The sequence below is a fragment of the Typopeltis vanoorti genome, chromosome 1 (genome assembly GCF_054136105.1).
Source record: "Typopeltis vanoorti isolate ZY-2024b chromosome 1, IOZ_Tvanoo_1.0, whole genome shotgun sequence".
In the NCBI taxonomy this organism is placed as follows: domain Eukaryota; kingdom Metazoa; phylum Arthropoda; class Arachnida; order Uropygi; family Thelyphonidae; genus Typopeltis; species Typopeltis vanoorti.
This window is the reverse complement of record NC_143549.1, coordinates 162,676,723-162,698,319: the sequence shown is the minus strand read 5'-3', so window position 1 is coordinate 162,698,319 and position 21,597 is coordinate 162,676,723. Positions and strand designations below refer to the sequence as shown.

Sequence of the window (21,597 nt, the reverse complement as noted above, 5' to 3'; positions counted from 1 at the left end):
TCCGTGCAAAAAATACTATTTCCATGGGTCCAAAATCAATTAACTCTAGAACCAGTTATAAAAAAGGCTCAGAAAAAATCTACTTGGCAACTAGAATCAAAGTTATAATGGTGTTTCCTGTGGTAGTGATCTAGCATATGGAACCAGAAATGTTCCTAGAAGATTATACAAACAATTTGAGTGAAATAGCTAAAACAAATTTCGCGAATTAAAAAGTTATTACGCCAAACATGAAATTAAAATTTCACCCTTTTAAAACAATTCAGTGAAATAATTTTTTAAAAAAATCAGTCAAGTTATTTGGACTGCAGTATACCAATGAATTTAAAAATTCTTCTTGGGGGGGGGGGGGGGGGGGGGGGGGCTTAACAGTCAAAGCTGGATAACTGAAAGGAGAATGCCATGTAGCCTTTTAAGAAATGGAGAGAACTGCCCAGGCTTCTAACCTAATGTGCAATCCTCACTTTCTTGTCGTGCATTCTATTAGTAGAGATCAACCTGGATGCGAACAAATGAGGACACACTAACAATTTGGAAAACCAAATTGTATTATTATTGGCTTAAACCAAAATAACATGATGTACAACATTACAGAATTTTGTGTCGGCCTAGACATTCCAGTCAAAAAAAGCCCTCATTTTTGTTAGAGGAACAAGATCTAGGTGGAATGATACAGTAACAAGTACATAGAAGATAGAAATATAAGATTTAACCCTTTAACTGTTGATTTTATATTCTACTGACATTGTCCCATGTGCTGAATTAATTTTGCAAAAAATTTATAAATAAAATCAATTAAAATTCTTACTGAAGTAAGAAGTCTGGATAGCATCACACATTCTTGATATACACTTTCACTCACACAAATGGCAATAATAGCGTTTTATAAAATTTGCAAAATCAAGGAGTATCCACTTGATTATGTAAATTACATTCATTTATGTAGAAATTAATCAAAATATATAAAGAGCACTACTATTTACAACACAGTTATTACTAAGCCTACCAAGTGCCAGGGTATGAAAATCCTAAAAATTTAGCATGGAATGATATTTTTCAAAACAGGACTGTACACATTCCAGCATCACATTTGGTGCACACATACCAGCACTCATGACGCCTCTTCTGCTCAAGAGTGTTATTGGAACAGACATAACAAACTCGAGCTGCATTCTTCTTCTTCTGAGTAGAAGGTACAAGAGAAGGGAAATGCCTTTCTTTGAGATGCAGTGGTTGATCTCCAGGTGATGGACGTCCTTTCAACCTCCCTGTTGTTCTGGGGATATGGTACTTTTGAATTATTTCCCTGATAAGCATGAGTTGGTGGTCTGCTAAGTTTGTGTTTTTTCCAAATTTTACATTATAGAGACAGTGGGAATTTAGAGTATGGCCATATCCAGAAGGCATAAAAATAGTTTTTTGTAATAGCTAGAAAAATGTAAAGTTCTTGAGGAGTGGCATTTTTCCACTGCTTTAGTCGTGAAGATGGTGTAGATGGTCTATTATTATGTAGATGTTGCATATGAAGGTATGAAACTTGTTTGTTTCATCAGCTATTGTTGTCATTAGTTCTATGGTAAAAAATTGTTCAAAAATATCTAAAGCTGAAGAATCATCAATGATATTACCTGTGATTATTCCTGAATTACTGCTATCAAATTCGTGTACACTTGGAGTAAATGCATCATCATGCCACTTGAACAATACATCTTCGGTACGCATTCGCTTACGCACGTTCGTATCGAGACTTTTGTCACTATCTTGTTCGCTCGTTCTTCTTCATCTAAGTACACAATTCACTTAACTCGGACAATTCTTCTCCCGACTCATTTGTTGTTAATGATTCATCAATTTGATCATCAGTAAGATAACGTGGATATTTACTGGTAGACGCCATATGACATCCCTGAAATCCCCGCAGTCATGTGGTTTATGCATTGAGCTGCATATGATTAAGTTGTACCAGTTCAAATTTTTCTCTTTAGAGAAAAATTTGAAGGCGTCATACAAGGACAGAAACCCAAGTCAAATAAACTTCAATTGGTTGGCAATAGATGGAGGAACCTATTCACGAAGTCTGAATATCTTACGACGATTCTTTCCATACTAAAAAATGTGCATTTCTGAGCCCGTAATAATACGTTCTCAGAAGTTAAGGGGTTAATATAAATCCTGACAGGTAATAATTAATTTTTCATGTTACCAATTTGATAACTTTTGAGAAAAATTGATAACTTTTTCATGTATTACTATCCTAATATCCCATACACCTTCTGAGGTTACACAGGAATTCAGTGAAGATAAAAATTTCTCCACTTCATAAAAACATTTGGATGCTACTATATTTATACGAGGATAAATCAAAACAGTAAAAGCAATTTTGTACACACAGGATTATTTTTCAAAGTAATTCTCTTGCTTCTTCCAACTCTTGTTAAAGCTATTTTGAAGTAAACTTAATAATAATAAAAACTTAAGATACAGCAAGTTCAATAGCATTCATGTTTAACTGTGTCTATGGTCTACAGCAATATACATACTTTAGATTTGAAAAATTACTGCAGGGAAGCTTGTAACAATATAAACATAATTACGTATTACTATCATGGAATGTAAGTAGTGTTCTGATGCAATTTATTTAAATTGTACATTATGATTTGAAACAGCCACCAAAGCTCATTCAATATAGACTATCCTTCATTTGGAAAGATCTGAGTTGGAATCCAATCTAGAAGGTGTGTAGAACTATTTATAAAGGCTTTTCAACTGAAGGCAAGTTAGCCAATCACTGAGACTTTTTCCTCATAGAAACCCTGGTTTATTATCCATCAGACAGATCGTATATGCAACTGACAGAACAAAGCACACTATGCAAATAGGATTAATTGCCCTATTGAACCATTCATTTGATTTTTACGGAGCCAAATTACTTGGTTGTGACAAGTTCACAGGTCCAACATGTAAAGGGAAGATGGGATTATTACTTAAATCCATTCATAAACTTATTTTTTGGTTCTGGCAACCAAGTGTACTTATTCTTTAGCTCATCTTCACAAATTCTTCCCCCACCACATTTACGGTGAATAGGTTTCTTCTTGTTTTCTGAACTTTCATTTATCTATCTTTATTTGAATCATACATTTCTCACAGCACACTATACTAACTGTAAATCACAGATAGTGTGATTACTTCTGATTACCAAAAACTCATTTACATCAAACTGTTCATTAATAGTGCAAACAGGAAATGAATCTGGCATGTTTACTTCCTGACTGTATGAGACATGACGAACACTGGTAACTAGAAAAATAGAAAACTACCTTTACTTTTGGATTTTCTTCGTAGTTCAGGGATCTAACAGAGAATTTTTCCAAATGATTTGGTTCCTAATAACGAATCACTGAACCAATCATAACATATTTAGGATCTACTTTTCACAGCACAATAAAAACAAATTATTATATTACAGTTTTACTTATATGAACCACATGCAGTACAGCTGCTTTTCACTAGAGCAAACACCATTATAACCAACTAACAGAAAGTAAAAAAAAAAAAAAAAAAGTACCATGGGTACAACACTATTCTAAAAGAAATTCACTACAGTAAATTATTTATATGGTCTCCACAAGTTCATTACAGAGTCAACCATGTATTTACAGTAAAGTAAGGCACCATCTTGAGAAAGTTAATACATCTTACTTGGTGAAAAATTTTATCTGTATTTTAATTAAATATTTAAATAAAATAAATACCTGATAATGAGTGAATAACTGGTGCAAATGTTCTTGAATTTCATCTCGTATCATCATTAATCCATCAAGATCAAGTTTATGAGGAGGAATAATGTGACTACAGGAAGTAATACTTTCACAAGAGTGATCTTCACATGGTGTTGCTGGAAAGCCTGAACTTGGGGTTCTAGAAAGATGGCGATTTAACGGCCTTTCATTTTCTACAGTTTGGCTACATGGCTGTTTCACAACAACATCTTCATTCCCATTTAATTCTGGTTGTGATTTTAATACAGGAGAAATAGATGAACATTTTATCTGTGCATGACAGTCAGTAAATACAGGAGACGAGATACAATTGTTAGTATGAGAAATATTCATATTAGTTTCTGCAACAGTACTGGAATTTGATTTCTGTAATTCAATACAACTATTACCAACAATCTCAACTTGATTATTCTCCTCGCTAAGAAATGCAGAAGCACCATTTTCATTTACTAAAGTGTCTGTTGAGTCATCCACAGATGCACATGGATGTGTCTGAAGCTTAGTACTATTTTCTGCTTTTAGGTCTGTATTAGGAACCAAATTAATTTCTTCTTCACTGCCAGTGCCATGAGAATTACTTAAAAGAGAATGTTCCAAGTTGATGCCATTTGATTGCAACTTGGCAGCAAAGTTTGTCCCTCTATCTATTACAGGATCACTAGAATGTCTGTATAATTTGGAATGATGATCTATAGCAGAAATAGTATCATAGGAGTGAGTTTTTGTAAGTAAAGTACTATCTCTTTTCTGCAAAATTTGCTGTAATTCACGACTTGCTTGACCACTTACAGGAGAAAGCATGGTAGGCAAGTAAAGCTGGGACCAAAACACAAGATCCTTTAATTCACAAGATGGTTGTAAAACCTATAATGGAGGGAAAAAAACAATACCTCAAACTGCTAAAAAAAAAAAAGTAATTACAAGAAATGTAGCACATTAACAAAATCTTTAAATTCCTTGAAAATGCTAATAGTGAAGTGTTATAACAAGATTTTTTTTTTTTAAATTACAATAATTACTTACACAACTTCTGCCAAATTAATTCAGAAGTGTTATAAAACCTAGTTATTAAAGCCTGATCATAATATACAATACACCTTTCAGAATACATAGCAGAAAATGAAGGTCATTATAAACATTATCTGCATGATATAAAATATACATGGTGTGCCCATTGAATAAAAAGACAGATTATTTATGGCATACTGTAAATAGAACTAAGCCTAGTAGTATATCATTTTAACTCTTAGTGTGCTCTTTCAATGAGCAAATGCATGTTGCAATAACTTCATTAATTCTCATATAGCTGCTGTTTGAGCATTCAAAAGAGAGAGAGAGAATCTTAATTAATAATGAAGATTTATCCTGTTTTTAACTGCTTTCCAACTGAAAGATTATATTGAAGACCTCAATATTTTGTATGATGTAGGTAATTTTCACAGGTATTGGACAGACACAAGTATTACAAACGTGTAGCCAGACTTATGTGTTCGTTGAACATGTTGTTTATTTTTTAACGGTATATATTAGAACACAGAAACTAAGTAAATAATTAATTTATTAACTTATTGCTGATATTTCGCTGGTGTTATAACCAGCATCTTCAGAGCACAACACAGTTTGTCACAATACGCGAGATTATAACAACATAGTGAAATCAACGGACTAGTTAAACAAAATTGTAGCAGCAACACAAAGACTAGAGTCCTGATTTTTGATGCCCTCTATCTGAAAAAAAAAAAAAACTGTAGCTATCACATAAGACTAGAGTCCTAAAAAAAAAAAATAGTTTTTTCTTAAGATGACTGTCTCCCAGATCTTAGGCAAGTTAATACAGCTATATTTATTGAGATTTGGAGTGTGTTTCAGGGCTTCTGTGTAGTACTTTTGTGTTTTCCCAGTTGGTCCTGTGTGCAGGGGGTATCGAGAGCATGGTCTGCTAGGCCTGGCTTGCCATAGTGCTAATTCCGGACGTATCTTTTGTGTTCGCTGATGCGGATGTTCACAGTTCTTCCTGTTTGACCGTAGTAGGCTTGATTACATGAGCAGGGTACTTGGTAGACTCCTGGATGTGATAAAGGGGGAATGCTGTCCTTGGATGAGCGGATAAGGGTTGCTAATTTGCTACATGGTCTGAATGTAGTGCGTAGTGTATGTTTATTGAGAATTCTTGAAATCTTATCAGATGTGCCTTTAATGTATGGGATGGTGACTGTTTTGTTGTAGTTCTCTGTGGTGGATGGTGGGAGGGGTTTCTTAGGAGTGTTTAGTATTTTGTTTATCTTATGTGGATTATAGCCATTGGCCAAGAAGGTGTGGCATAAGTGAGCCAGTTCAGCAGCAAGAGCATTGTCATAGGAACAGATTGCTCTCGCTCCATGGGTTAGCATTTTTAAAATGCCATGTTGTTGAGAAGGATGATGGTGTGATTGTTTGTGTAAGTATCTCCCCGTATGTGTGGGTTTTCTAAAAACTGAAAATGATAAGGAACCATCTGGAAGACGTGTGATAAGTGTATCCAGGAAGGGCAGACAGTTATTACCAGTTCCATTGTAAAGTGGATTTTTGGATGTTGGCTATTTAAATGCGTTAAGAACGTTTTCAGTGTCTCTGGGCCACGTAGCCAAATAGCTAGCACATCATCAACATAGCGTAGCCAAAGTGTTGGAGAGATTGTTCTTAAAGGAACAATCTCTCACAGGACAGAAGCCCTGAAACACACTCCAAATCTCAACAAATATGGCTGTATCAACTTGCCTAAGATCTGGGAGACAGTCATCTTAAGAAAAAACTATTTTTTTTTTTTTTTAGGACTCTAGTCTTATGTGATAGCTACAGTTTTTTTTTTTTTCAGATAGAGGGCGCCAAAAATCAGGACTCTAGTCTTTGTGTTGCTGCTATAATTTTGTTTAACTAGTCCGTTGATTAAATCATGTTGTTATAGTCTCACGTATTGTGACAAACTGTGTTGTGCTCTGAAGACGCTGGTTATAAAACCAGTGAAATATCAGCAGTAAGTTAATAAATTAATTATTTACTTAGTTTCTGTGTTCTAATATATACCGTTAAAAAATAAACAAGTATTACAATAAATCAGTTCATCTTATTTTTTATTCTTATTTGGATATTCATGCTAGTTTTTCATCAACTTTTCTGTAGTATCAGTTGTAGTTAAATAAAGGAGTTCATAAATATTCTACATGTATGGTATCTATATGTATTTTCAGTGTAAGACAGTTATCTTGATATGCACAACAAAGCAACAATAGAGCAACAGATTACTATGTCAAGAAAATAAGCTATTTGGGATCTGGAAAAGGAATTAAGAAAAATACTACAGAAAAATTAATTTTCTGTAGTACCACAGTTGTAGTTAAATAAAGGAGTTCATAAGTATTCTACATGCATCATATCTATATGTATTTTCAGTGTAAGACAGTTATCTTGAGATGCACAACAAAGCAACAGATTACTATGTCAAGAGAATAAGCTATTTGGATCTGGAAAAGGAATTAAGTAATAGATGCTTAAACAAAAAGCAAGTGATTAATCATTTCAGGATGAGTGCTCTGCTTATTTCTGAAAAACACGGAATGTCATTAAAATTAAAAATTTAAGTGCAGCAATGCCGCACTAGTTTCTTGTTTTGTTTAAAAAAGACAAGTCTTATAAATTCAAGGAACCATACAAGCAGGCTTTTACAAACACCCATACTCACAGTGGGACTCCAGCCCACAACCTGCTGGTTGGAGATCAGGTATGTTATCCACTCAAACCAGGCCAGCTTTCTTTAAACAGCCTTTCAAGTTTGAAGTAATGGTATAAAACATAGTATTTCTCCATTGTATACTGTGGATATTAATTCAATGCTTAACTGCGTGAGTTCCAGACTTTCTGCATGGAATCAGAACAAACCTTATTCAAAGATTCTTAATTCAGTAAATATCCAGATCACCTAAAACAAGTACATGAAATTTTATCAATTCCTGAATGTGAGAGAGGAAGAATCTCATCTTTGACTTGAGGCATGAAGCCAGCAATTTTATTGACTTGTTCAGAGATATGCAGGATGAATATTCTTCTCATGTCCAATGTAGTAGGAATCAAAGAGATATCATCAAAATTCCTGATACAACATACTTCCAGGAGTATACAGGATACTATGATAGAGTAAACACAGACTATAGTGAAAACCACTATAAGAAATGATGTGCTATAATGAACTACAGAAAAGGACTGGCCTAAGTTCCACAGAACCAATGCCATTTTAAAATCACTATTACAAACAGTAAAAGCTGAAAAACTCCACTAAAGCAAACTGAATTTCTCAGCAAATGATGCTAGAGTCAGGAGATAAAGGAAATGGCAGAAAAATAAAATAAAATAAAATAATATATATATAAAAAAACAGAAAATCGTGGAAAATATAACAAAAGAATATCGAGGAAAAAGAACAAAAAAAGGTAGTAAATCGCACATTGAAGAAAAAACACATGGAACTGGACATTAACTACACAAAATGACAACTAAATTGAAATATATATTGATCTTTAATTGACCATGATTTATAAACATCTAATACCAATAAGTTTCGCTGTCCGGCTTCTTCAGGTCTTATAACGGTAAGAGAAAAAACTCAAAGTGACTAGTACAGAGAAAATGGAGTAACACTATCGTATAAATTAAACATTCAAATAGAATGAGTAACATTACACACATGGAGCATGTTGTGCTAGTCACTGTTATGAGAGCATGTTCTGTAGTTTTGAGCGAAATTAAATTCTGGCAGGCTGAGTGATCTTATTAAGGTTTTCCATATATCAATTATTATGGTTTCTGTTAAAATTTTCTCCAGAATGGAGGACTACAATGGCTTCTTTGAAATTTCTACAATGGAAATCTTCTTCTACGTAAGGCATGGAGCTGCTATCCCAATCAATAGTATGGTTAATCGCAAAATGATGGGCTAAGACCTGAGTTGTCTGTTCTGTTGTTATTAACATCTCTCCTATATGTTCTTTTTTTTCTTCAGATTTTGAGGCTTCTCGATGTCTGTCCTATATAGTTTAAACCACAAGCACATGGGATGCCGTACACTCCAGCATGTTTGAAAAAAGGATTGATATCTTTTGGCGATCTTAAAACATGACAGACAACTTGACCGGTTTGAATGCAACTCTGATGTTGAAAGGTTTAAAAGGTTTTGCAATCTTCTTGGACACCGCACCTGTATAAGGAATAACTAAGGATGAACTGTATTGAGTGATGGTAGGTTGTTGTTGTTGTGGGGGGAATGTTCTATGAAGAATCTTGTTGATTAGATTCTTTGAATGGCCTTTTTTTTTATTAATGTCTCTGACATATGAGTAATTTCATCATAGAGTTTTTTTTTTTTTTTTCTGAGATGATGTTCGTAGCTCTATTTTTGAGCACATGTATTATGCTGAGCTTCTGGGAAATATGGTGAGTTGACTTGAAATGAAGGTAGTGTCCAGTGTGTGTTGGTTTGCGGTAGACTGTTAGTTTGACGTGACCATCTGCTCGTTTCTTGATTAGGGTATCCAAAAATGGTAGTTGATCATCTTTTTCCAGTTCCAAAGTGAATTGTATTTTTTGATGAAAAGAATTAATTTTGGTTAAAAAGTCCAAAAGAGCTGTTTTTGTGTCCCTCCAAATTATGAAGATATGGTCTACATACCTCCACCACACTAAAGATTTTGGATCTAATTTTGAGAGGATGTCTGATTCTAGCTAGGGAAGCAAAAGGGGATTGCCCATAATTAAGCCATTTAGTTGCTCATATATCGTTTCATTCCATTTGAAATAATTAGATTTAAAGCAGTGATGAAAAAGGTGAGCTGTATCTTCAGGGAAGAGATTGTATAGGATACTGATAACTTCTTCTACTGGGATGTTGGTAAATAAAGATATCGCATCCAAGCTAGTGAAAATGTCTGTCTTTAAGATCGAGATGTTTTTCAATAAAGTGCTTTGAATTCTTAATGTAAGTGTCTGATTTTCTGATATGTCCTTTTAGGAGGCTGGAGGGGTGTTTGGACAATAAATATGTGGGAGCATTTCTTCCGTCAATGATCGGGCGTAGTGGAACTCCACTTTTGTGGACTCCATACAATCGTGGCGTCAATGGGTGTAGTGGCTTCAGATTCCGTTGCAAGTCTGTGGACCAACTAGTCATGTTCCATAATAAGTTGTTAGTGTCCTTGTGGTTTTTCCATGTTGGGTCTGACTTTTTCCATCCGACTCTAACAGTGATGGGTCTGATAGTAATTCTGCAATCTTAGCTATGTAGTCCTTAGTGTTTAAAATTACTGTAGCATTACATTTGTCTGCTTTTAAGATAGTTATTGACAACATGAAAAATTACAAATTTTAACAATAATAAAAGACAAAAACAACTACAACTGCAAAACATTATAAAAATCTAGAACATTTATATTTTGAAAGGTTACATTAACTTAAATTAATGCCACTTACCTGAAATACTCTTAATAAACTATAATAAATATGTGAAACTGTAAAAATGTAGAATTTACAATTAAAATTGAAAACTGTCAAAAACTTAGAAATTCTTAACCAGAGAGTTAGAATTTTTAACTTATAGAGAATCTTTCAAACACAAAGTGAGCTGCTACCTAAACAAATTTCATAACTTATACTTTCATAATTCTAAATTAAAGAAATACTGTATATAGTGCAATTTTTTTTTTTTTTTTTTAATTTTCAGTTTGAAGAGAATAGCTTTAAATTATGTATATCATTGGAATCTCTGTCCAATTGGAAATTTATACTCACACCAGCAGTTCTGTCTATTACTTTTCCCTTCCCTTCAAGCAGACTAATGCAGGCTAATGTTCATCACTTCTATTCCCTTGATCTTTGTAACTGGAGATGACCAAGTTTACTGACTTAACTACTGAAATTTTCAGGTTATTTTTGATTTTAATGGTAGACTGCACATATTTAGTTGATTGTGATGATTACAGATAATTGACATTGCTCAATTTAAACTAATTCTAGATTTTCTTTTTATAATTTCATACTCTTAGTTCTTTCCTTTGTCTCCCATCATTGTTTGCATTTTTACTTTTTCTTGTTATCATTTTGTGTTCTATGTATAGTCCCTGCCAAACTTTTGTGTTCAATCATCAATGTACAATTTCCTGCCATTTTCTTTGTTACATAATCTGTAACAAAGACAAGTAACAAGGAAATTTCAAAGACAAAGTAACAAGGAAATTGCAAGAAACAAAATTGCAAAGACAAAGTAACAAGGAAATTGCAAGAAATAGACCAAAAGAAATCCAACGATTTCTTTTGGTCTATTTCTTGCAATTTCCTTTATTCTCTTTCTCGTGATTTTCTTTATGAATTTTGCAATTTTTCTTATGCTCTTTCCTGTGTTTTCTTTTATTTCTTGTAATATGTTATGTTCTGGTGGTGATTTCTTTTGTTATATTTCCTACAATCAACCCCATTTACTTTTGTTCTCTTTCCTGTGATTTCTGTCTTTTGTTGTGTTATTTCCCATGATTTCTTTTATTTCTCATGATTCTTTTGGTTCTATTTCTGGCAATTTCCTTTGTTCTGTTTACTGTAGCTTTTCTATTGTTATGGGTTTTGATTTCTTTTGGTTATTTCCAGTGATTTATTTTATCTCTCATGATTTCTTTTGCTACATGGGAGAATGAATGTAAAGTACTATATATAAAGCATACATCCTGTGTAACACAAGTGTCATATGTTAATTGATTCAATGAACTGAATGAAAATTGGGAACTGAAAGTGAAGAATACTAGACAAAAGGCAATGAATGGATGTAAGACCAAGAATGATAGCCAGAAGAGTGGCAATGTGAATATGAGTGGGGAGAATGTTATTGCAAATATAGAAATGATTAAAAAAAAAATGAAAAATTTGGCATATTTAAAGAAGTGAAAGTGGGCCTGACTGAAAGAAAGAGCTGGTGTGACTGTGGAAATGAAAGAAAGTATGATTGATTGAGCAATAGCTGGAATGCAAGAGCTGAAGAATGAAATTAGGCATGTACAGAATGAAATTAAAGATAGTGGAGAGAAAGAAGTAGCACATGACTCAAGAATAGTACTGTATGGAGATTCTATCATAAAAGGTGTAGCCAAGTGGTTAGCGTATCTGCTCTCCAGCCAAAAGGCTGTGGGTTTGAATACTGCCACGGACTTGGATGTTTGTGATTGTCTGTGAAAATACTAGTGGTAGTGGTGGGCAGTAGATGGCATTGGTGTAGTTGTGGTTCATTGTAGTTTTTGGATTGTGGGTGGTGGAAATAGAGAGTTGTAGAATAGATGCCCTCCCTCGACAAGTCTTTGGACTCCCTGGAGGTGTCAAATAATAATAATAAAAAAGATGAGGGTGCACAAGGTATGTTTACCAGGAGAGAGAATGAACACAGTGACTGTGGCACTGGATACGAGAAATAAGCATGCAAGGGAATTAGTGGTTGGGATGAATGATTTGGTAGGACATAGGGAAAATGTGAGAGTGGATATCAGGAGATCGAGGATAGTGAAAGTCAAAAGTGTCATAGGAAGGGTAGGTTGTGTGTTGCCCAAGCATAAAATGAGCTGCAACAGAGAGCAAAGATCTTGAAGAATGTTATCAGAAATGTGTGAAGAGAAAGGAGTGCAGTTTGTGAATGTTTGAGACAAATGGAACTGTATAAGAAAGACAGACTGCATCTGAATGGTTTTGGAAGGTTGCTGCTAGAAAGAAGCGTAATAATTGATGCAGAAAAGATATCAGTAGAAGTCAAGATAACGTGAATGAGCAGGAGAGTGAACCAGGTGAGATTGAGGTAGTTGTGAATGGAGAATAGAATGTGAGAACAGGAATGCAAGTAGGAGAGGGAAATGGAGTGGGCCAGGGATACATGGCATAATGAGAATGGATTATGAAAGTGTAATGGATGCACGTATGTGGACAGTCAGCATAAGAATGGAATGGTCAGGAGTACATTTGGGGTTGGGTCTGGGAGGGGCTATGTGGGACCGGTTGAGTATGAAATTGTTGCACTAATTGAGATCATGTGTCCGAAAATAGTTGGAATAAGTGAAACATAGTTGGATGAGAATGACATCTTGAAGAGAATAGAAATGGAAGAATATGGCATTTCTCGCAAAGCTTGGAAAGACAAGAAGGGAGAGCAAGTGCTGCTGCATGGGAATTATATCTGTGCACGGTTGAAATACAACGAGAAAAAAGTAGCAGTGGTTTTGAAGCGGTACAGTGTGAAGTGGAGATAGATAGAAAGACATATTTGGTAGGGTGTTGCTGCAAGCCAGGGAATGTGAAAGGTGGAGACAAACATATAGGCAACTTGGCTTATGTGTTTAATTACCCATAACTGATCACCTTCTGCTAGCTTAGTGAGCAAGCAAAGGGCGATCAGTTTTGCATAATTTCAACAATGCCAATATTAATTGAAATGAAGAGATAGCATCAGGGAATTTCTCAAGTTCTTAAGGGACAACAATCTTAGGCACATGAGAGTTAAGTCTTACATCCAACGAGAGTAACCACAAAGATCAACCTGGGTTGCAGCCAGTCACGTGAGAACTTCTATAAAGAAGGGATATATATATATGTAGAACTAAGGCTGGCAATTATGAAAATCTTAGGAGACAATTGGGAACTACAGTATGGAAAGAGGAGTTGAGTGGGAAGGATATAGACACTGTGTGGGCATTGATTAATAGCTATTTAACATCAGCAATATCCAAGTATTTCCCAAAGGTGAAAAGACTAAATAAGACAGAAGTAAATGAATGAATGAAGAGATTAAGTGTGAAATCTTGAAGAGACAACACAAGATGAATACTGATAATGATCAGTTGCATAAAGAGTATAAACAGCAGGTCAGGGAGGAAACTTGGTTGGTAAAGGGAGCAAGAGTGCAGCATGAGAAGTTAGCCAATCAGGAAAACAAAAATCTTAGTGAGTTATTTTGATGTGTGGCAAGTAGAAGGAAAAATTACTACAGGAGGATGATGCAAGCTGATAACACTGGCAGATTGGTATTGGTAACCAATGCACAGGATATAGTTGAATTATTCAACGATCATTTTATTAGCGTATTTCATCCTCATGATGGCAATCTCAGGAGAAGCTGAAGTGTAGAGGGTATAGTGGACGAGGGACTGATGGTGAATTAGCAGAAAGTATACGAGGAATTAAGAAAAACTGCATATCTTTGTCACCTACTTCGTAATGAAAAATATAACATACTTCAATTGATTATAAAAGGGAAGATAAATGGAAGGAGGAAGATGAAGAAAATCTTGGCTGGCAGACTTCGACAGTAGTCTGACATGAGCTCTGAGTAACTCTCCACAGTGGCTGAGGATTGCTCAAAAATTGCCAAAGTGGTCGCCGACCTCTGACAGGAGATGGTGCTCGAAGAAGAATATGAGAAATTAAGTAAACTTGATATTAATAAGGCAATAGGATTTGAAAGTATACCATCATGTGTCTTGATGGAATGCTCTATGGAATTAATGTCACCTTTGGTGCAACTATTAAACCTGTCTTGTGACAGGATAGGTCCTGAGAGGGTAGAAGGTGGGAAAAATTATTCCACTTCACAAGGGGGGGAGGGGTAAGGCTAAGGCTACAAATCATAGGCCAATCTGTGTGCATGGGATTGTTGTTAAGGTATTAGAGAAGTTGGTGAAGACTAGGATTCAGAAATGGGTTGAAAATGGCAGTATCAACCCACTTCTGAATCCTAGTGGGTTGGTAATAGCAGTATTCTTTATGGTCAAGTATGGATTGGTTAGGGGACGTCATGTTTCTTCAATCTGCTTATGTATTACAAGGTGACCAATTCACACAATAAAGGAGATGAATATATGATGGTGTACTTGGATATTTCAAAAGTCTTTGATAGACTGCCACATGACAAGCTAGTAGCTAAACTGAAACAGATGGGATTAGATAACAAACCAGTAAGTTGGTTAACTAATTGTTTATGTTATGATCTGCTCTCAATTAGGACCACTAATGCAAAATATCAATGTATCATCAGTGTAGGTATACATACCAGCTTACAGCAAATAACATGCATTCTGCCATTCTGCAGACAAAACTGGTCCTCTGGAATGGAAATGTGCCCTGTTCCCATGCCCAAACTTGACAGAAATAGTTTAATGAACACATGAAAGACATCACCTGTTCTGAATGGCAAATTCACTGCATCTCAGCTGAACAGAACACTAATGGGACGTTCTGGAATGTACAGTGATACAACAACAAAACAACAACATTGCACTCTCCTCCATTCAGGGAATGTGGAATATCCTGCAGACAACGTGGCTATAGATCTACATTGAGATCATTAAACATTTGGTGAAGCTAATGCCACAGCAGATAGAGATCGTTATCCATGCCTAATAGTAGCTCAAGATGATATTAGAAAGATAGTCATAATTCAATATCATAAAAACCATTCAAGTTGAGTGTTTCCATAAGGCCAGAAATGACTCATCTTAGAGAAGATATGTATTTCTAGTTCACAAATTACTTTCTCATACTAAACACAGATGACCTGAACTTTGAATTATCTAAGTCCCCTTTATCTAAAAAACCATACACTAAATTAAATATGAACTACTCCATCTTTGTTTGGATTGGCTATCACAAAATTATTTCACCTCTACAAGTTTTTTTTTTTTTTTTCAACTCTACAATATAAAAAACCTCAGAATATTACATATATTTTGAAGTATTCTCAAGGAAGTATATTTGATAATGCAATTTTACTTTTTATTAATACATAGGGAGAAATAGGTCAATATGCGTTACTACTGAAATCCTCAATACCAACTATACTGCTAAGTAAATACACATATATGATGAAGATGCTTTGTGCATATGAAAGTGAAAAATAGCTCAAAAGCAGATCAGGAGAAACTCTGGTGAAAACACAGGAAATTGTAGCAGTCTGGTGTTTATGAACTAAATTTAGCTGGTTTCACTTAATTTACTTTATATATTATTATATGACTGAAAAGCTAAACTATTTTTGTCTTCTTGTATAAATGTGTTCTTGAGAAGGAAACACATTGGACAATAAATAACTTCAATCAAATTAACCAAATATTTTGTACCAAAACCAACAATATATCACCAGTGTGGAACAAATGAGCAATTCAAAGAGACAGAATACATAGTAAATATAAGAAAGAGTTAACCAATAGCAGCATATGCTGTCCATTAGAAGGATCATATCAAATCATTTCTGATATTTACATAGGATATACAGTTCCATGCATTGGTTGACAAAATACCAGAAGCTGTAAATTCTCAGAACACTTCTTTTTTTGTGATGAACAGAATACATGGATGTAGGCTATTGATTTGATATAGAAAGATGGTTGGTTCATTTCCACAATGAAACCAAATTTCAAATATATCAACTACATAACAAGCCCAAAAAGAGGGTTGAGGATAAATGGCTGAAAGCAAAGTATCTTCTAGATGATTTAAATAATAATTATCATGAGTGGAGGGCAGAGGGACCTAAGGATGAACTCTCAATGTTCATAGATGCTATTTTTCCAGCTAAAATATCCTGACTGTATAACGAATTTGAGCATCTTTACAACATCCAGAGAGAAATTATCATACAGGAGTGTCTGCTAAGGGGATGTTAGTGAACAGTGAAATGACGTAAAACCTGACAAAAATATCAGAAGACTGTATGGAAATATCCTTGATTTTCTCAGGAAAATGTGTAGAGTTATCGATAAATAATCCAGATTAAGTGATGAGTGCACTTAATAGACAGAAAAGGAACACACACACACACAGATTTAATATATAGAGTCAATACAATTCACAATGGGTCTCACATGCCAGACTTCATTTTCAGAAATTATATAAAGAGTCCATCTAAAATACTGATTCTTACTGTATTGCATCCCAGCTGACAATTTCATCAAGGAGCTTCTTCAACTGTCTGTGTTTTGGTAGGTTATAAATTATTTCTTGATAAGTAGGTGTATCCTGTGTCTCTCTTATTCCTCCCATGGTCATCTTTATCTCCTATCACAAAGGTTTTACCTTTCTCTGCTTTCAAAATAGATACAGTCAACTTCCAAGCATAATGTTGGCATTAACACTTGGAAGATCGGAAAGACTGCATTTGATATTATTTGATATCGTTATAAACCCTCGTATGTCAGTACGAGTTTTTATAGTTTATAGTATATTTGTGTTATGTTGTCTTTGGCAACAAATATTTTTCTATGCAAATACTTCTCAAAAGAATGATTGTTGATTCATATCTCTAAAAACAATCATTAATTTGCTCTTTTCTCAAAAGTCACAGGTTCCATTAAAAAAAAATGCTTCAGAAAATTAATTTGGGCTAGTTAAATTCAAAAGTTGAGTATAATTATTATTTTTTCCCCTTTTTCACTGGTTGCACACAGAAAGCATCTTCATGCAGTATTTCAGGTTCAGGGCGAAGAGGTGGGTAAGCATTCTGATCTGTAAATCAGACAACCAGTCACTTAACACCATGCATTACGTGACATGATTTCTTAAAGCTACCTTTGCATATTTTTTGCACCATCATCAAATTCCTGCCATGTACACTCAAGGGGGGGTGTACAGGATATAATAGTACTACATAAAAATTTACATCATTACTAACTTCCTATCTACAATTTTCCTCCAAATCAGTCTGTTACTTGTCAAGACTCCAACATTATCAGATCTTATATTTCTATCGTCTAAGGCACTTTGTATCGTATTAATCCGTCTATATCTTGGTCTTCCTCAGGGTCATTTTCCTGCAAACCTGGCAAAGAACACTTGTTTTGCTAATCTTTCCTCGCCCATTCTGTTTAAGTGACCATACCACCTGAGATTAGCTCTGCTAACGCATTCCTGGATGCCAACAATGTCAAGTTCTTTCCTAATATTCTCGATTTTAATATGATATTGCCATTGATGTCATCTGTTCATGCCTCTAATCTTTCTCAGGACTCTCACATCTGTGGTCTCCAGTCTTTAGTCAAGTGTTTTACTTCTAACCCAGCTCTCAGATCCATAAGTTAAAACTCATTTGAACACTGTCATGTATACAGCTAATTTAGTGTTCCGACTAATTTCTCTCTTATTCCATATGAATTTATTCAATTGACTTCCTACCATACCAGCTTTGTTGATTCTGTTGTCTATTTCCATATTTAATTTACCATCTTCACTAAAAATCATGCCTAAGTAGCTGAAATGTTTTACCTTGTTCCAAAGGTTCTCCATTCACAACACAGTTGACATTTTCAAGCTAATTTTCATTGTCTTTGTGTTTTTATTGCTGACCTTCATACCATATCTATTACAACAGTCATTCAATTTAGTCGGAGAATCTTGCACACTTCTAGCGAATTTATTTAGAAGTATAACATCGTTCGCATAAAGCAAAGATCTGATATTAACATCTCCAATATTGATATCATGTTTAATACCACTTTCCTTCATAATGTGATCCATATAGATAATGAATAACAGAGTGGATAATGTACATCCTTGTTTCACACCAGATTTAACATTAAACCATCTTCCTGTACTTCCTTCAATTCTAACTGCTGACTTACACCTCAAATAAAGCCTAAGTATTGCTTGATGTAATGCCCCATTGACACCATATAACTGTAGCATATTGAATAGCTTCTCTATTGGCACCTTGTCATATGTCTTTTTCAAATCGACAAAACTTAAATACAGATCTTTGTTATATTCTCATGATTTCTCCACTATTTGTCGTAAAGTGAAGATCTGATCCAGACAGCCTCTATTTGACCTGAATCCAGCTTCTTCTTCACCAAGCTTTTCTTCCACAATTCTTCTCAACAGTTTCTCAAGTATACTTGCATATATCTTACCAGGAACACTCAGTAGGGATATACCTCTTTAATTCTCACATTCAGTTTTATTTCCCTTTTTATATATGAGTACTATGCGAGCTCTACTCCAATCATCTGGAAATTCGTCCTTCTGTCCAGGGATTCTGAGCTATGCAGTGCAGCCACTGCAAGACTTTTATACCACCATATTTCAGCATTTCTGGTCGAATATCATCTACTCCTGCTGCCTTTCCACATTTCAAGCCTTTGATGGCGTTTTCTACTTCAAGTATGGATATGTATTCCTAACTGTATGCCTGTTGAGTGTTTTTTTATCACTGTGCTGTCATCACTGCTTGTTTCATTTAGCAAATTTTCAAAGTAATTACTCCATACTTCAAGGATATCTTTTTCTCCTGTTTTCATGTCACCTTTATCATCTCTAACTCCTTTTACAGCACTCTTTCCTCCATTCCTAAGCTTCTCAAACAACCTCCAGAATATTTTGCCACCTTCTTGATATTTATTTTCTATATTCTTCCCAAAGTCCCATGACTTTTGTTTAGCTAGTTTTACACACTGTTTAGCTTTCTTATATTTGTTTCTGTATTCTCTAAGAGCACAAGCTGACTTATTTGCAGGAACTTTTGATATGCTTTCTTCTTTTCATTCACTGCCTCTTTAACTTCCTGTGTCCACCATGGAGTTCAAATTTTTCTATCCTTGCAGACAACTTCACCACATGCCTCTCTAGCTGAATCAATCAGGGTTTTCTTCAAGGCTTGCCACTGAATCTCCAAGGTTTGGTTCCTGTTCTCAAACTCTTTCATTTTTCCTTCAATAATCTTTCTGTATTTTAGTCTACAGGTCACATCTGAGAGCTGCTCAAATTTTATTTGCTTTAAAATTTTCTTACATATCATTCTTTTCAATATGAAATTCAATTTTATCCTGCTCAAGACTAAATAGTGATCACTTCCAATTTCAAATCCTCTGTACACTCTGGTGTCCTGCACTAGGGAGAAAACATCACTATCAACAATAACATAGTCAATGAGACTTTTCTTATTCCTTGCCTCTTCTCTCCATGTGAATTTGTGCACATTTTTATGTTGGAACATGGTGTTAGTAATAACCAGTCCATGTCCTGAGCAGAAATCCAACAGGTATTTGCCATTATTATTAGCTTTGCTCTTTTCTCCAAATTTTCCCAAAATATTTTTGTATGTCTCACAATCATTTCCTACTCTGCTATTTAGATCCCCAACAAGCACCATATTTTCCTTCTTCATTGTGTCAGTTGCTTTTTCTAAAGCCTCAAAAAATTCCTCCACTTCTACCTTAGTAGAAATTTCTGTGGGACCATAGGCACAAATAAATCTCATTGTCCAGTTCCCCATTCTGATATTTGCCCAAATCACTCTACTAGACACTGCCTGCCGTTCAAGAAGATGAGCCTCGTATTTTGTGTTGAATACTATGGCTACTCCTTTTCCTTGATTGTCATTGCCTGAATATAACATTTTGTATATTAATATTTGTATATTGTTTATTTTTATATAAATTGTATATTTGTATATTGTTTCAGTCATCCCCTATTATGTCGATCTGGTACTTATCTAATTCCTCTGCTAGCTCCATTTCTTTGCCATTCAGGCTTCTTATGTTGATAGTACCGATCTTTAACTCTGGTGATGTTGTGTTGGGGTGTGTTTTCAGATTTGTTCCAGTAGCTGAATTTTCGCTGTTCGCACTGGTTCCCTGCGAAAACCGGGCGACGCCCCGGCCGGCATGAGATTTTGTCATGTTGTACCATCATTTTGTACTTTGGTTTAACCAATAGGAATACAATTTGGTCGGCTAAATCCCAAATTGGAAGCCCATCCTCGTTCGTTCAGTATCCAGGTAGATATCCAACAGGGTGCAGCACGAGAAGGTGAGGATTGGACATTAGGTCAGAAGCCCTGGTCAGTTCTCCGCATTCCTTTAAAGGCTATGCGGAGGTTTCCTCTCAGTTTTACAGCTTTGACCCTTAAGCACCCCTATTGCATATCTAGAGCAAAAGTAAGACTGAGACTCCAAAACCTTCCAAGCAGGGCCCATCCTGCAAAATGGTTGGACAATCTTTTTGAGACTAGCAAGGAAAACTTACCCGAAATGCTATGGGAAGGGGTCAAGGTTATAATAGAGGATACAGTCAAGAAGTATCTAGGACAGATTAGAACTAGAGACCCATGAATATCAGATTCAATATGGGATCTGATCAAAAGGAGGCAGTTGGAGAAACAAAGAGACACAAGAACTGAAGAATATAGAAGATTACATAGAGAAGTTAAAAAAAAAACCATCAGACAGAACAAGGAAGAATTTTATGCTAATAAGTGTGAAGAGATAGAATTCCAGATGAAGAGGCACAATTATAAAAGGATGTTTATTTTAGTTCATGACCTAAAGTACAAGTTTAAGCTCAAACTGAATGCCATCAAAGACAGGAACAGAGCAATAACAGAAGAACTGGAAAACAAAAACTGATGGAAAGAGTAATGTGAGGAACTGTACAGCAGACAGAATAAGGAAAATTTGGAGGTTGCTCTTATCAAAAAAATTTTGATTTGGAACTTCCTCCACATAGGCATGAGGTTGAAGAAGCAATTAAACAGCTTAACAACAACAAGGACTTGAGTGCAGATGGAATCCAAGCAGAGTTAAGGCCACGGGGGGGGGGGGGGGGGGATTGAAGGATAACAGTGTTTCATAGACTGATTACAAGGATATAGGAGACAGGATCATAGCCTAGAGATTGGAAGAAGTCATTCTTCATACCACTGCACAAGAAGGAAGATATGAAGGATTGCAAGAACTAAAACTATTAGTTTAATCTCTCATGTAAGCAAGATTTTATTAAAGAT

The 21,597-nt window shown here is 35.1% G+C and overlaps 1 protein-coding gene across 3 annotated transcripts in view; it reads right to left on the bottom strand.

The window, feature by feature from the left end:
• LOC150110590 (phosphatidylinositol-3,5-bisphosphate 3-phosphatase MTMR4) overlaps positions 1-21,597 on the bottom strand; it is a 360,520-nt gene that overhangs the window by 114,731 nt on the left and 224,192 nt on the right. For all 3 annotated transcript variants that reach the window (XM_090399896.1, XM_090399904.1, XM_090399910.1), the window contains exon 11: positions 3,756-4,646. In XM_090399896.1, coding sequence (XP_090256022.1) covers positions 3,756-4,646 — 891 coding nt within the window. The remainder of the gene's footprint in view (positions 1-3,755; positions 4,647-21,597) is intronic.